Source organism: Artemia franciscana, chromosome 18 (assembly GCF_032884065.1).
Source record: "Artemia franciscana chromosome 18, ASM3288406v1, whole genome shotgun sequence".
Taxonomy (NCBI): domain Eukaryota; kingdom Metazoa; phylum Arthropoda; class Branchiopoda; order Anostraca; family Artemiidae; genus Artemia; species Artemia franciscana.
The window spans coordinates 17,451,782-17,466,847 of NC_088880.1; the positions used below are offsets into that span (position 1 = coordinate 17,451,782).

A 15,066-nucleotide genomic window follows, 5' to 3' on the forward strand; every position below is an offset into this window, starting at 1 on the left:
GAATATGAAAAAGTTTTTTCAACTGGAAGTAAGGAGCAGCATTAAAACTTAAAACGAACAAAAATTATTACGCATATGGGGGGCTCACCTCCTCCTAATACCTCGGTATTTATGCTAAAGTATTTTTAGTAATTTCAACTATTTATTCTACGGCTTTTGTGATTCAGGGGTCATTCTTAAGGAATTGGGACGAAATTTAGCTTTATTGTAAAGAGCGAGGTACTGACGGGGGGTTGAACCCCCTCATATACGTAATAAAAACATGAGAATCCAAAAGTTCGTTATTTAAGCTAATTTGTTAGTAACGTCTATCTTTTACTAATAAACACATTCGTAAAAAAATGAAAGTTCTAGTTGCTTTTCTAAGTAACCAAGAAATCGGAGGGCAACTAAACCTCCTCCCCCGCTCTTTTTTTTTCTCAAAACCATTCGATCAAAAGAAAGCCATTTAGCCAAAAAAATAAATTTGCAGATTCGTTTTAATTATTCATCTGCGGAGAGCCAAAATCAATGGATTAATTCAAAAACGTTCAGGAATTAAAAAAAAACAAACAAGTTTTTAACTGAAAGTAAGGAGCGACATTAAAACTTAAAACGAACAGAAATTACTTCGTATATGAAAGGGGCTGCTTCCTCATCAACGCCCCGCTCTTTACTCTAAAGTTTTTGCTGTTAAAGTAGAGTTTAGAGAAAGAGTCAAACTGTAGCGTAAAGAGCGGGGCGTTGATGAGGAAGCAGCCCTTTCATATACGAAGTAATTTCTGTTCGTTTTAAGTTTCAATGTCGCTCCTTACTTTCAGTTAAAAAAACTTGTTTTTTTTTTTTATTTAATTAAGACAAGGTTCAAAGAAAGTTTTAGAAATAGATCAAGGGAAGGTGTTCCTACTTGGCAAAGCACCGATGCTACCCAAGTTTGGCTTACAGAATATGGATCAGTTTTTGCAGTCTATTGCATATTCAGACTTGTCATTTGGAGGGAAAGTTCTAGTTGCTGGGGGTGATTTCCGACAGTGTTCATCAGTTAAACTTCGAAGCAACCGCGATGAAATGCTTGAATTGACAATAAAAAAAGGTCATCCTTGGAAGCATTTCACACATTTTTCATCAGAAAAAATATGCGTGTTGATCCTGATTTCCAGTGGTAATTTAGTTGTGGAATTATTTACAGAATGTCTGGTTAATCAAAGCTTTGATTTAGGAAAGGATTGCATTATTTTAGCTTCGCTCAACAAAGAAGTTAATAAAATAAACGTGAAAATTTTCGATCGCCTCCTGGGGGAAAACAAATCTTATATATGTAACGATTCTGTAAGTGATAAGCAGGACGGGGGAATTGAATTTACTCTAAAATTTCTCAATTGTGTTGATATTGCAGATTTCCTCCCTATGACTTAAAAATAAAGAAAAATACAATATTTATGGTGTTTTGTATCTTAGATATTTCAGAAGGGATGTGTAATGGAACCCACCTTATTGTTACTGAATTGTGCTACAACATATACATAACTAAGGCAAATATAATTACTGGGGAAAAATTGGGAAAAGAAGTTCACATTTCTTGAGTTACGCTCGACTTCAGTAAAGGTCACCTTGGATGTACTGTTTAACGACATAAATTTCCAAATCGATCGGTACCTCCGATGACAACACAATAATCGCGAGGTCAAACTTTCGAATTTGTTGGTGTCAATCTCCGTACGATGAGCAAAAATGTTTTGTGGAAGGAACCATTGACAACTGGCAACAAAAATCTGATTATTAGAATTATATGTCTTTTTCTAAATTAATCAAACGAGCAATAATCGTGCTTATATTTGTTTATTTTTCCTTGAAATCGGTTACATAGTTTTTTTTTTTTTTTTTTTTTTTTTTTTTTTTTTTTTTTTTTTTTTTTTTTTTTTTTTTTATTAACTGGCATATTGACATTTGTGGCCAAAAGAACGATCTAAATAGGTCACAACTTCAAAGAAAATTCGTATTTTTCCCAGGGTAGTTGTATCGAACCTTAGGTGACGCCATGATATCAAGAAGAGGCTCACATTGTCTGCAGTTAGAAGACAAAAGACAATGAGAATCAATATATACAACCCTTTCATATGTATATATGTATATATAGATGCACCATCAGGTCTGTTTCTCTATCTATGACTAAAGACTACTTAGGTCTTTAAATTTCGATATCATCTCAGAACATTATATCATGTACTAGTGACGATATATGCAGTTTTGTTCCCTTTGTATCATTTTTGGCTTATCTAAAAAAGTTGATTTTTTTCTAGATCTGCCCAACACCAATGAATTCTTAGAATACCTATTAGATGCTGTAGAAAATGGTCTGTTTAATATATCTGAAGTCAAGAAGCATATATTTTTTCATGATCCTTTCTTGGAAACATTAACTTTCCTTGATAATTTTTTGATTAGGCTGCCGTCTGAAAGGAAGGCCTTTTTCAAGTAAGTTTATTTGATCTTCTTTTTTATGCATAGAAATAAAGGCGAAATATCTTGTCTTAGTTCTCTATTACCTGGTAGTTTATAAAATGATCCGGGGTCTTCATATTACCTAGTGTCGTAAAAACCAAGTTTAAAAATGTTTTTGCAAAAAAAAAAAAAAAAAAAGATGGCTTTCGTCATACAAAGAAGCGAATTCTGAAAAAGGAAAAAACTAATTCCGTCACTGCCGTGGCGACAAGCATATACCAGACAGCAGGTACATCCTCAGAAGATGGGATTAGCTTGTGAGCCCTAAACCAACACAACATCCATGTATAGTCGATGGCTGGCCAGTTCGTGATTGGCAAGTGCTATTATCGACTAAATCAACATTAAAATACGACATCACTCATATGAGAGAATATTCTAATTGATAAAAACATAAGTAGGCTGTTTTTCAGCTATACCTTACTAATATCTATTATGCTGTTAGACATGCATGTTTATCATAAGACGACTAAGAATCGGGCTGCATTGTTTATTGGTTTTCCCAACTTTTGTGGCCTTTTTGAGTCTGTTGTACAGCGTAAGCTTAGCTGTGTCACTTGGTGTGGCCTTTGGTTCTCACAATTGTCAGACAACATCCGTGGTCAGACACTATTTCGTATGAACACAGATCGTAAACTGACTGAATTTCACTCCATGGTCTGAAAAACGGTTATTTCATTAGCATTGACCAAACTTCACTTCACGACAGAACTGGAGTTTCATGGCTATAAGACGCAAGTACCGCTTCATTATATCTTTTTTTGTGATTTTTTGTTTTAAAATCAGTTGACAAACGGAAACCCTACTATTTAAATTTTGCTGAGTCAGCTAAAGGACCGCCTCCTAAACCCGTCGAAAGTCACCGGAGGATATTCATCTACATTCCTTTACAATATCGGCTACAGGGTTGCCACCGAGATTACGTTCGTACCAATTTTGGTACGTTTCAAATAAAACGGTACGTTTTACGTTACGGTCCTAAAACGTTACATTTTTGTTACGTTTTTGAATTTATGTTACAACTATGTTACGATTTTGAATAATGAATAAGTCTCATATTTTCTTAGTATCTATTTTTTCCCGTGAAAAAAATCCGCTATTCCCATTTTAAATGCACTGACTTGAGTATCAACATTCTTTCAAATCGCGGTCATTTAATATTATGACACAATCACTCAATTATTAGGATGAGAAAATACCAACTTTGCTTACTCGCATAGTAAATTAGGCTAAGATTTTCTCTCGTGAGCGTGAGATAAACATTTGCTGACAATAGTCAATTAGTCACCAACTTTCATCAGTTGAGTTTGAATCTTGTTCCGTCAACAGTCATACTCAAATTATATGGAGAAGGAGCAAACTGAAGTCAGAGAGGAAGATTTATAATAAAAATATAGGTAAATAGTGATAGAAGCTATTTTCTTTATAATGTATTTTTAAATATATGATTATAAGATGATATATATATTATTCTTTGGGTAACAACCCCACCCCTTCCTTCTGGTTGGCTCCTTACTACAGTTCGTTATCACGAACTGATTGATATGGAAAAAAAAAATAAATCACTGAAAGGGAACAGTGAAAGGGAATTAAACACTGAACCAATGCTCAGGGAACAACATTGACATGTTGCTGATTTTGAATAGCCAAAACTAGCCAGTAGGTTATCTTTCTTTATCCTGAGCCTGAGTAACTTCAAAGCTGGATTTCTATGATATTAATTTATGTAATCGAAGTTTGTTTTTATTGTTTGATTCTATATTACTCAAAGTTTTATGAAAATCGTTCAAAATAAGCTTTGATTACAATTACAAAATAAGCTTTGATTACAACTTTTGTAAGGTCAAGAGTTATCTGAAAAAAAAAAAAAAACTGATCAGAAATTGAGGTGCTATCGACTAAATTAACATTAAAATATGAGTGAATCTGCGCCTGGAAAGGTGTTATAAGATGTTTTCTCGGCCCCAAATTATCTTTAATGCTTCTATTTCATTTTAGTCTTCGACTCCTACAGGATCTTTAGGCTCCTATAGTCTTGGATCCTCTTAGTAACATTATTAACTTTGAATTTGTCGTATTATCAGTTTCTTTGCAAAAGAAATTTTGCAAACTTCATTCTAAGCCATTCTAGTAAATGGCTCAGTTAAATGTCTCTTACATAAGATAGACCTACTTGATCAAGGAGTGATTTCCTTTTGAAGATGGTGTCCTGGTTGAACCTAAAGTCAGAATCATTCATAACCTCCGTCAATCAATTTACTTTACCAAACAAGTACAAAATAAATTAATTAACACAAGAAAAATTTTCACCACATAAGCTAGTTCAACCAATCTACAACTCTGGAATTTCTAAATTGTAGCCTAGGCCGACATTTTACACTTTGAATTTTGCTGTACACTGACAAACATGTAACACCATGTTGGTTTTTAAAATATATCTGTGTATTATCAGATAAAGGGGGAATACATTTTGATGATAATGTAGATGTTATTTCTTTAGTTCGGGTGGGCTGTTTGTCCCTCAGGCCATATCTGCATTGCCAGGTTTTTCCTTCATTTTTCAAAAAGGATCTCTGATAGTTTGTATTTCGCTGATTCTGTACATTGTGACAAACATTTTTTAAAATCAACGATGCCGAGAAAAATCGTTGTTTAAGGGTCTTTACTTACAACAACCTAGTAAGTCCTTGGTTCAAATATACAGTATTTTCTTTTTTTGTAAGTGCCATTGAAAGTTTAAAAAAAGATTATTTTTTGATCTTGTACGTAAAAGCAAAGATTTAAGTCTGCTATATAAACTGCTTCAGAAGTCCAGATGGGGCTAGACCACCTCTCCTGTTTCTTGAATTTCTTGATACACCCGTGCATATAGTTTTGTTTAATGTGGCTTATTGTGGCCCTGTTTTTCGTTCTATTTTATCTCAGTTTTTTTTTTTAGGAAATTGGAAGAGAAGCTTAAATGTATTCCAGAAGAGATGATAGCCCGACATTTGGGTCAAAAGCTCCTAAGACGCCATGTTGTTCTAGATGAAAACGCTCAGAGCAGCATTTTGCCAAAATTGCTAACTCCGAAGCTGTTGAACAGTTCCGAAGGTATTTTTTTTTGTTATTGTTCTGATTATCGAGTGAATGACTTAGTTAACACAAATGATCTAGATTGGTGTCTTCTCATGCGCCATGTTTCTAAAGATGGTAATCGTTAGAATCTTGTTCAATAGAACATGTATATACATATTCTAACTGTTCATTTGAGGTCATAGGTTTAGCCTTTAGTTTATTTACTTTAAAAATAAGTCATATGTAAGTTTGATATAGAATTATCTTTTATCTTGTGCAAGCAACCATTATTATTAAGACTTTTTATCCAAGAAATAGTCAAAATATTTCACGCTGAGAGAGTAGAGATTCAATTCACTGTGTATTAAGGTTGTTAGTTTTTTTATTTATTTAAGATGTATTGAGAAATAAATTATAATGCGCATTGAAATTATATTTCCAACCAAATAACCCTGTTTATAAACATTAAACTCAACTTTTCAAGGTGCCATTAATTTAGTTAAGATAAAGCTCCTGATTTAAAGTCTGAATAGTTGTTTTTTTAGAAGGAAATGATGACAATTTTGAACAAGGAATCCTGTCTTTGGATCTATTCAAGAAGTATATTATTCCAGAAATTGTCAAAGTCTTTCACGTTAGAGAAGTAGAAATTCGGCTCATATTTCTTCGGCAGTTTCATCGTTTCTTCGAGTACATTGAAATAACAACCTTAATACAAGAAGTACTGCCTGAGGTATGTATGCTACATTACTCTGCTATTTTACGCTCTCGTAAGAAACTTTAAGCCATTCCTATGCTAATTATGTTTTATTTGATTAAAGATTCACCGGGGTTGACTGCTTGACATCCTAAGCTCAAACGTCTTTTGCTTTTGGCGACCTAACCATAAAGTAAAAAGTTGAGTCTTTTACAATAATTTCAATATGGCGGTAATTCCACGTGGTGGAATATGTCGGGTAAAGCTCCCTTTGAGGTATCCCTGCTGTAGGTGATGAACTGTACTATGGTGAGGTATAAGCTTCGATAGCTCCTCTGGTGGAGAATAATATACACGTTTCTAAACTGCTACGTTAATTCGTAGAGCCCATGTAAAGGCTGAGGGAATTAAATGCTGAGGGGATTACTAGACAATGTCCTAGTATTCTTGGTAGCTTTTTTCTTAATTTATTTCTGAAATGTAAAGTATCATTCAACTAATCTTAATTAGGAAGCACGGATATGATTGACTCAAATCCAGTCCTGGAAAGGTTTACTTCATTGCTCCATTTTTTTTAGAATGCTTAACTTCTGATTGAATCTACTAGAACATTTTAGAATTCTAGAAGGAGCTAGAGTATCAGACAATAGTCAGTGCCTGTAGTATTGTATATTTTGTCTCCTTTTCTGCTTACTGGGAGTGAGCCCCCCCCCCCTATATGCACAACAATAGCTATAATGAACTCTTTTCAACATAAAATGTTGAGTAAATTTTTAACTCATTAAAATATCGAATTTGTCTCTTTATATCAAAAATCATAATCATTACTTTCTTCTTGAAAATTCCGATGTATTTTGTCTAGAAAACATAATTTGTGACAATGTCTATTGTATTGAACTTGGTACAACGAAAGGTGGTTACAAATTTAAAACTTGACTGGAACTGCCTCCTAAATTGTTTAATTTGCAAATTTTTTTTTACACAGATTTTTTGTATTAAGAAAGCATTACAAAAAATTAATTTAATTAATTAAAACTAATTTAAAGCAACTGTTTGGACTCTCTTTATTCCTCTCTAGTTATAAAAAAAGGAAAAAAAGCTAAAAGGAGCCGTATATGGAAAGGAAATAATTATTTTTTTTTATATTACATTCATTTTGTCCAAGATTGGAAACAAGACGCGCTAAAAAAGAAAAAAAAGGCTGAAAGAACCACCAAAGGGTTATATTCTCCACATTTTATTGTTTACTTTTTCCATCTAGGGGTCAATTAGCAGATTATCAGATTAATTCTCGTTTCTTTGTCAAGAAGAAAGTTTTGTTTCAAGTTGTATAATTATCTTTTTATTATTTATTATCCTGCTTATTATATTTATTATTCGACAGGAATGATATTGAAGTGACTTTCTTTTTTCCTTTTTTCACATAATTGGTATTCTTTTTGTATCTTTGTTTTCTAATCTTTTAATTGTTTACATGTTTAATTGTTTAATTGTTTATTTTGTTTACTTTTAAACAAATTGTTTATTTTAATTATTTAAATTGTTTATTAAATTGTTTATTTTAATTATTAAATTGTTTATTGTTTTATTAAATTGTTTTTTACAATTTTTTTAAATTTGTTTAAAATTGTTTTATTAAATTGTTTATTAAACTTGTTATTAAATTGTTTATTTTAAACAATTGTTTAATTGTTTACTTTTAAACAAAAATTAAGCATTGCAAAATTCAGACTAAAGACCCTAAGACTAGTTCTTTGGAAGGCATCCACTCTTCCAGAAGATCCAGCTATCGTAGATGCTATAATATTCTCATAGTTTAATTTACTTTGTAGATCATGTTGGGTATAAGGGATACTCATAACGACCTTGTTTCTGAAACCTTGAAGGTTTTGTCACTTCTAGTCAGTCGCTTTGGTGGAGAATCAGTCCTTGGTGGGAAAAGATTGAAAATATTTGCTGATGGCAGACCTAAGGTTAGTTGCTGCAAATTTTCAAGTCAGACATTTTTTTTTTTTTTTGCTTCACCTTTGTATCACTTAAGTTAAGTATTCACAGTACATGACAGTTATCTGCGTAGCTTTTTTCACTTCGTTTGCTATAATAACGTTTTTCATATAAAACGGAAAAATTACGACCTAAGACCGATAAGTATGCTTGCAGTGGTAGAAACGTCCACTTATCACTTGATCAGTTTTTGCATAACTACGCAATTAGTCAAATAAGACGCAATTACAACATAAAATTATTCTGTTGTAGTTGTAGTTAAGCTGCGTTGGGAACAATAAAAATGTCGGGAAAAAGAACTGAAAATAAATTTGAGGTGGTTAGTTTTTCTGGTACTATGTTGGTCATTTTTTTGTTTGCTTTTTAAAGTTTGACTTTTTCTCGCAACTCTACTTTTTAAAATAATAAACAACTTTAGCGTAAAGAGCGAGCCGTTGAAGAGGGGACAACCCCTTCCATAAACGGAATAACTCTGTTCGTTTTAAGTTTTAATGTTGTTCCTTGTTTTTTTATTTAATTTCTGAACGTTTTTGGATTAATGCATGTTTTGATTTTGGCTCACCGCACATGAATAATTAAAACGAAATTTGCATATTTATTAATTTTTTTGCTAAATGGCTTTCTCATAGTTTTGATTGGACTATTTTGATAAAAAAATGGGATGGGGGAGGAAGCCTAGTTGCCCTCCAATTTTTAGTTATTTAAAAGCAATTTTTCGCCAAATTTGGCAATTTTGCCGAAATTTTGCTTTTCTTCATCGGGTCCTTATTCTAAAATAATTTCTAAGGGGAGGCTGGTATTATGTCCTCTATTGATAAAGTTGAAGCCCCGCAAAAATTTAGAGCCGGAATTGTGATACATTTGAACAAACTTAATAAGAAAAAATTAAAATTGAACCACCAGAAATGACATAAAAACCCTTACACTTTTAAAACAAGATAAGATCTCATCATCACCAAAGCTGATAAAGGCAACACAATCGTCATAATGGATAACAGTGATTATGAACATAAAATGAAAGCCATTATTTCAGATGAGATTACTTTCAAAATACTCGGTTTTGATCCCACAAAAAAATACACAGAAGAAACACAGCATGAATTGGAAGTGCTCAAAAGTAACTTAGAAATAACCCCTCGATTTTGTAATAAATTTTCCCCAGAGGTTGTTCAGCACCAAAAATTTATGGTTTGCTTAAGATCTATAAGAATAATGTTCTTCGCCCTATTGTGTCAACCATTCGTTCACCAGTTTCCAAATTAGGAAAATGGTTGGCAACAGCATTTCTTCCACTTTTGCGTTATTTAAAAAATTCAATTGATGTTGTAAACAAATTATAAACTCGTCACATAGACGAAACAATTCTTTGTAGTTTGATGTTGTGTACACAAATTGTGATGTAAAAAAAAGGCGAAGTCATATTAAAAATAAAATACAAAAACATTTTGAATTGATATAAGATGTAACATTGGCAAGCATGGACGCCAAGGTCATTATGAAATTGGTCCCTATGGTCAATAAGTATTCATTTTATTTCGGTTTTAGAGGAGATTTTTTACCAACAGGTCTTCGGTTTACCAATGGGTGCTCCTCTAAGTCCAATCCTGGTTAATTTACTTTTGGATTCTGTAGAAATGTCCGCTATTCAGTGTTTTTGTCTGTCTCCTTGTTTCTGGGCTAAGTTCATGGACTATGTTTTATGTTTTAGGGAACATGGATTCGTTTCCTTAAATTTGTTTCTTGACCATTTAAAGAGGTTTGATGAAAATATAAAATTTACACTACAGCTGGAAAAACTAGACAGGCTACCCTTTTTAGACATTTTATTAATAAAAAGTGATAATGGTTTATTTTTGTCAATTTGTAGAAAATCAACTCATGACAGGTATTTAAATTTTCGTTCATCTCACCCAATTTCAGTAAAAAAGGGAACAGTCATATCATTGTTTGATAGAGTTTTTAAAATTTGTTCTGTGGAGTATTTTGATAGCGAATTATTGTATTTGAGGGTTTTTTTGTTTTGCAACGGATATTCTGCAAAATTTGTAAATGAAATAATAAAGAAAAGGCAGATCAAGTATGAAAAAGGTAATAAAAATGAAGGTTCTCAACTTTTGGACCCTAAAATTTTCAATAGATATATTTCATTAACTTACATACCAATTTTAAACAGACTTTATTAATATATAATATGTCAACTTGCTTTAAATCAATCAGACCATTGACTAGCTTTCTGAATCTTGGGAAGGGTGTAACGCGTAACAGTTTGGCAAGTTGAGTGTACAGCATTCCTTGCTCTTGCGGAAAATTTTACGTCGGTCAAACGCACCTACAATTTGTGGAGCATTTTGTTGAGCACCGGAATTCAATAGATAATGCTCTAAAATTAACAAAACTTCCCGAAAGTTTCACTTCGGCTTTGACAGAACATGTCTTTTATAATCTGGACCATTTTGTGCAGTTCGATTAAGCAACAGTCATTTCCAATGATAAAGGTTTTCCTTAATGTGCTCTTGAAGCATTAGAATAAAAAAAAAACAAAAAACACAGTTTTGCAGGTTTATCCACTATTAGAGATACTGGTAATATAAATATTGATTCTAATTATGATATTATTTTAAAAAATGAACCCATATTCAAAAATAAAGCATTGAAAAATGTCCAAGGGATTAGTTCAAGTAACAAACCTGAAAGAATAGCAGCATCGAAAGCTTTGCATAAAATTATGTCGCAATAATATATTTCTAGTTCATTTGTTATTTTAAAATTTTTAATCCAGTTACTTTCGGGGTTTGATGAAGGTAGATGCAAATTGTAAATGTAAGTAATTGTATGTTATATATTTTATGTTAGTCTATTTTAGTTTTATATATTTTTTCATTCATATTTCTGAGTTTCAGTTTCTAGACTTTTTTTTACAATTTGGGGGGGGGGGTGAAGTATTTAGACAAAGAGAAGTTAAAAAACAATTCTTACTTAATAATATTCAGAAGAATTGTAGCTAACGCACTTTGCATGCAGGCCGGCTATATTTTATAGCCGCCAACATAAAATTATGTCACAATACTATATTTCTAGTTCATTTATTAGATTAACATTTTAATCCAGTTACTTTCGTGGTTTGATGAAGGTAGCAGCAAATTGTAAATGTAAGTAATTGTATATTATAAATTTTATTTTAGTTTATTTTAGTTTTCTATATATTTTTCAGTTTTACTTTCAGGTTGTTTTTGACACCTTGTTATATACGGGCGAAATATTCGTTGGATTTTTGTTGTTCCTTTTTGCTTTCATTTACGCGTTTATCGTCTTCTTATTCATTTCTTTTGTTTTTTTCTTTATCTCAATGCAATATAGGAGCTGGAGCATTAGATGTTAAAATATTTGAAGAAGGTGATATGCTCCTTCTTCAGCTGTCTCAGTTTTTAATGGCCGTAGCGTGCCAAACTTAGTTAAACGGTCTTGATACTCCATTATGAATTTGTATCCTCCATCCACGTGAGACTGTGGATTTATCAGGTCTACTGGATAGTGCTATTACTTCAACTACAAGGAACAAATCTCTGATTTCAGCACTGCTGAACACGCTCCCTCTCCACCCCAAGTTGTTCAAGCCTTATATCTCTACGTCTTGAGTTTAACACACTGCTGACCATTTTTTCACAACAATATCTTTTTTAAATGCCCTGGTTTTTATTTAGAATTGGCTACGTAAGTTTGATTACAAGTTCATATGCAATATTTTCGCATTTAACTTGGAAATCTTTGAGCAGATGTGTCCTTCCTTCTTGGCCTGCTCTGGTACGTTTTGATTAGTACACTGAAAAACTTTTATTGTAAGTGTTTTATTGCTTATTATTTTCTTTGCTGAAGACGGTCCTTAGATATAGGGCCGAAATATTCAAATAGGTTTTGTTGGTTCACTGTCTTGGGAAAAAAAGTCCTCGTTATTCTCTGTTCTGTAGTTGAATTTCTTTGCACAGCTTTTATCATAACTCCCAACTGTAGAGTTTAACAGCGCGTACGTAAATCATGCAAAGGTACCTTTTGTTTTATGGTAGGTTACCATTTTAATGTTGGCATATCGTATATACGTATCTATTCAATTTCAGATTTTGTCCGCCAATATAGACGCTTCTTTGGTTTCAATAGTAAATACTTCATCTGGTTCTAAAACAGCACCGCTATTTTATGATAATAAAGGTAATAAGGATGAATCGCTCCCAGAGCGTATCCCTCCTGAAGGAGGGGAGGATTTAGAAATATCACAGCCCCTTTGTGAAAAAGAAATACCTGGAGAACCACAAACCTTCCATATAGATAGTGATTTAACTTTGGGAAAGTCAGAAAGTTCCCTCTGGGACAGTGATTCTGACTCTCTTAAAGGATTTTCTAATAACGATGTTGATACAAGTGAAAACGTGCTTAATGTTGAAAAGACTCAGAAAAAGATGGACAATCCAAAAGACATTATAAGAAACATTTCTGTTGACTTTGTGGAAACGGATGAGAAAGTGCGAGCCAAAAAAGATGAAGATTTAAGCAACAAGTTTGAAAGTGCAAAAACAGTGGATAAAACTTTAGAAGGGAAGACCAAAGCAATTAAAGGAATGGTACTAAGGTCGAACTTAAAGAAGCCAACCTCTGAAGCGACCACTAAAGATTATTTAGAGGGTAGGAGCAAATCTATTAGCAGCTCAAAGTCTTTGAATAACGCTTCGTATAGTGTAAAGAAGGATATGGATAAAGACAAAAAGATAATAGGTTTAGAATTTGATATAATGGCTGTTGAAATTGTTCCTGAAAAAGTGGAAGATGTGAGTGATGACATATTCGAGGAAGTTTTCGGTAGCACTTCTGCTAAGAAAAGTCAGAAAGTTATTTCTGTTAAACCAGTCGTGTCAGCCCTGTTGCCGGGCCTTGATGCAAGTGAAATAATAGAAGAACCTGGGATTGGTTGGGATGAGCCTGAATGGTAGAAACAAAGTTTTAAAGATTTCTGTTCCTCTATAGTGTAAGAACTGTAATCAGTATTTGGTTTTACATAATAGTCAAATTGATTATGCGAAGTGATTTATGTGAATTTTTTGGTGAAAGGATAACCAATACAATGCATCTGACTAAGGTAGCTTTTCAGGGACTAAAAGAGGCAAGTAAATTTTATTTTAGTCTGGACTGGATGAAAGCACTTTTAGCAATTTTGTTATCGATTGTTGCCTAACAAGTATTTGTCTTCTTTTATGCAAAAGACTATTTAGGATTCAAAGAATTGTTGTGATAAAGCTATTTGCTCCACACCTACAATACCACATAGCACTTTTCAACTTAAAGAAGCGTTATATTTATAGTTGACCCACTTAAATCCAACAGTTAAAGGTTGCTAATATTAGTAAATATTGTTTAATTATGAAATTTGTATTCCAATAAAAATTGTTTTAGTTTGTTCTTCACAAAAATAAAATTTGTTCGAATAGAATTGCTACATCCTCAACGAGGTATTTGTGCTTTGTTTTAAATGAAATAAAGTCCTTCTGAAATGCTCTAAAAGAAATTTGGTCCTTTTTAAAGGATTAGAAGCATTTGCAAGAGTGTTGTACCCAGTGTATGGTTACTGGTGCATTAAAGAACTTTAGATCATTTACGGCCGATCTGTGACTTGCCTAAGGCATGGACCAAGCCTTTCTATTTGCTCCTCAGCTCAATTGTAGTCAATATGTCTTTCTGATTTAAATTTAAAGGAGAACTGACAATTGTTAACAGTTTTTGTACTGCCGATGTAGAGTGTGTAACCTGGGGTGTCATTGGTTTCTTCTTCAACTTCACTGCCACCTAAGTGCTGAGTTTTATTTTCCAGACTAGCTAATGACATAACCAAATCCAGAAGAATAAAAAACTTAATAAAAGTGACGGTAGACTTTTTCTATGAATCATTTTTAAATCTAAACCCTTCAGTGACAGAGCTTGAAACGCCCTCACCATGGCCGACCTTTGCCTGACTTTTATAATGACATCATAATAGTACCTTTCTAAACTCCCTCCTATTTTCACTAAGCTCCCTCCCCTTGCGTTGTTGCTCTGTCTCTTTCCTATAAAGTGTTTTATAAACAACTAGATTTCTCAAAAGTTTTCTCATATATTTCTTATAAGATTTCTTAGTATTATTGTTTCATTTATTTCTCTCGACTGCATGTACCAGAAAAGACCTAGAATTGTTAATTGTTAGAAGTATAACCGGAATGAAATGCTATGCAATGAAGACTAATAATGAAGAAAGAACTTAAACTGGAAAAATTGTAATACTCTTTTGCATCTTTACACATACGTTAGTTGTAAAAGTCGTATATCATTTTCATCTTCATATTTTTCATTCTTAACAAATTTAAGCCTTAAATAGAGAGGATTCAATAGACTTTTACTGTAAATAGATGAAAGTCGTCTTTATTTGAAGGATTTTTTTCGTAAGATACTTAAAATTTCCAAGGTAATTTTTTTTCTATTTTTACAAATATTTTGCTAGCAGTTGACCCAACAATGAAGTTTGTTTCGTCTAAGAAACTCTTTAATCTGGCTTGAAGCATAAATTTCTTAATAACTATTTTAATGATTCCCATAATCATGGGCATTCATAACGAGGGGAGGAGGAGGGTGGCAGCCCCCCTGTCTGAATGACGCTGCCTTATATTTTTATATTTTTGTTTTGAAATTTCTATCATACAACATTGGAAGTGCCAATTAGACCAGTACCCTCTCCCCCCTAAAATTCAGCTAATGGGTGCCCATGGCCACATTTTGACAAAACAACTTTAATTTGTGTAGTTAATCAGCAA

General features: G+C 32.8%; 2 protein-coding genes across 8 annotated transcripts in view; both read left to right on the plus strand.

Annotated features, from left to right (window-relative positions):
- Positions 1 to 13,715, plus strand: part of LOC136038686 (protein-associating with the carboxyl-terminal domain of ezrin-like) — a 42,487-nt gene extending 28,772 nt beyond the window's left edge. For 6 of the 7 annotated variants that reach the window (XM_065721974.1, XM_065721972.1, XM_065721975.1 and 3 more), the window contains 5 exons: positions 2,280 to 2,454; positions 5,420 to 5,574; positions 6,084 to 6,271; positions 8,068 to 8,208; positions 12,352 to 13,715. In XM_065721974.1, coding sequence (XP_065578046.1) covers positions 2,280 to 2,454; positions 5,420 to 5,574; positions 6,084 to 6,271; positions 8,068 to 8,208; positions 12,352 to 13,218 — 1,526 coding nt within the window. In that variant the 3' untranslated portion in view covers positions 13,219 to 13,715. The remainder of the gene's footprint in view (positions 1 to 2,279; positions 2,455 to 5,419; positions 5,575 to 6,083; positions 6,272 to 8,067; positions 8,209 to 12,351) is intronic. The other variant, XM_065721980.1, reaches the window with a different exon arrangement.
- LOC136038689 (uncharacterized) overlaps positions 1 to 15,066 on the plus strand; it is a 97,678-nt gene that overhangs the window by 20,579 nt on the left and 62,033 nt on the right. The gene's annotated exons all lie outside the window — the stretch shown is intronic.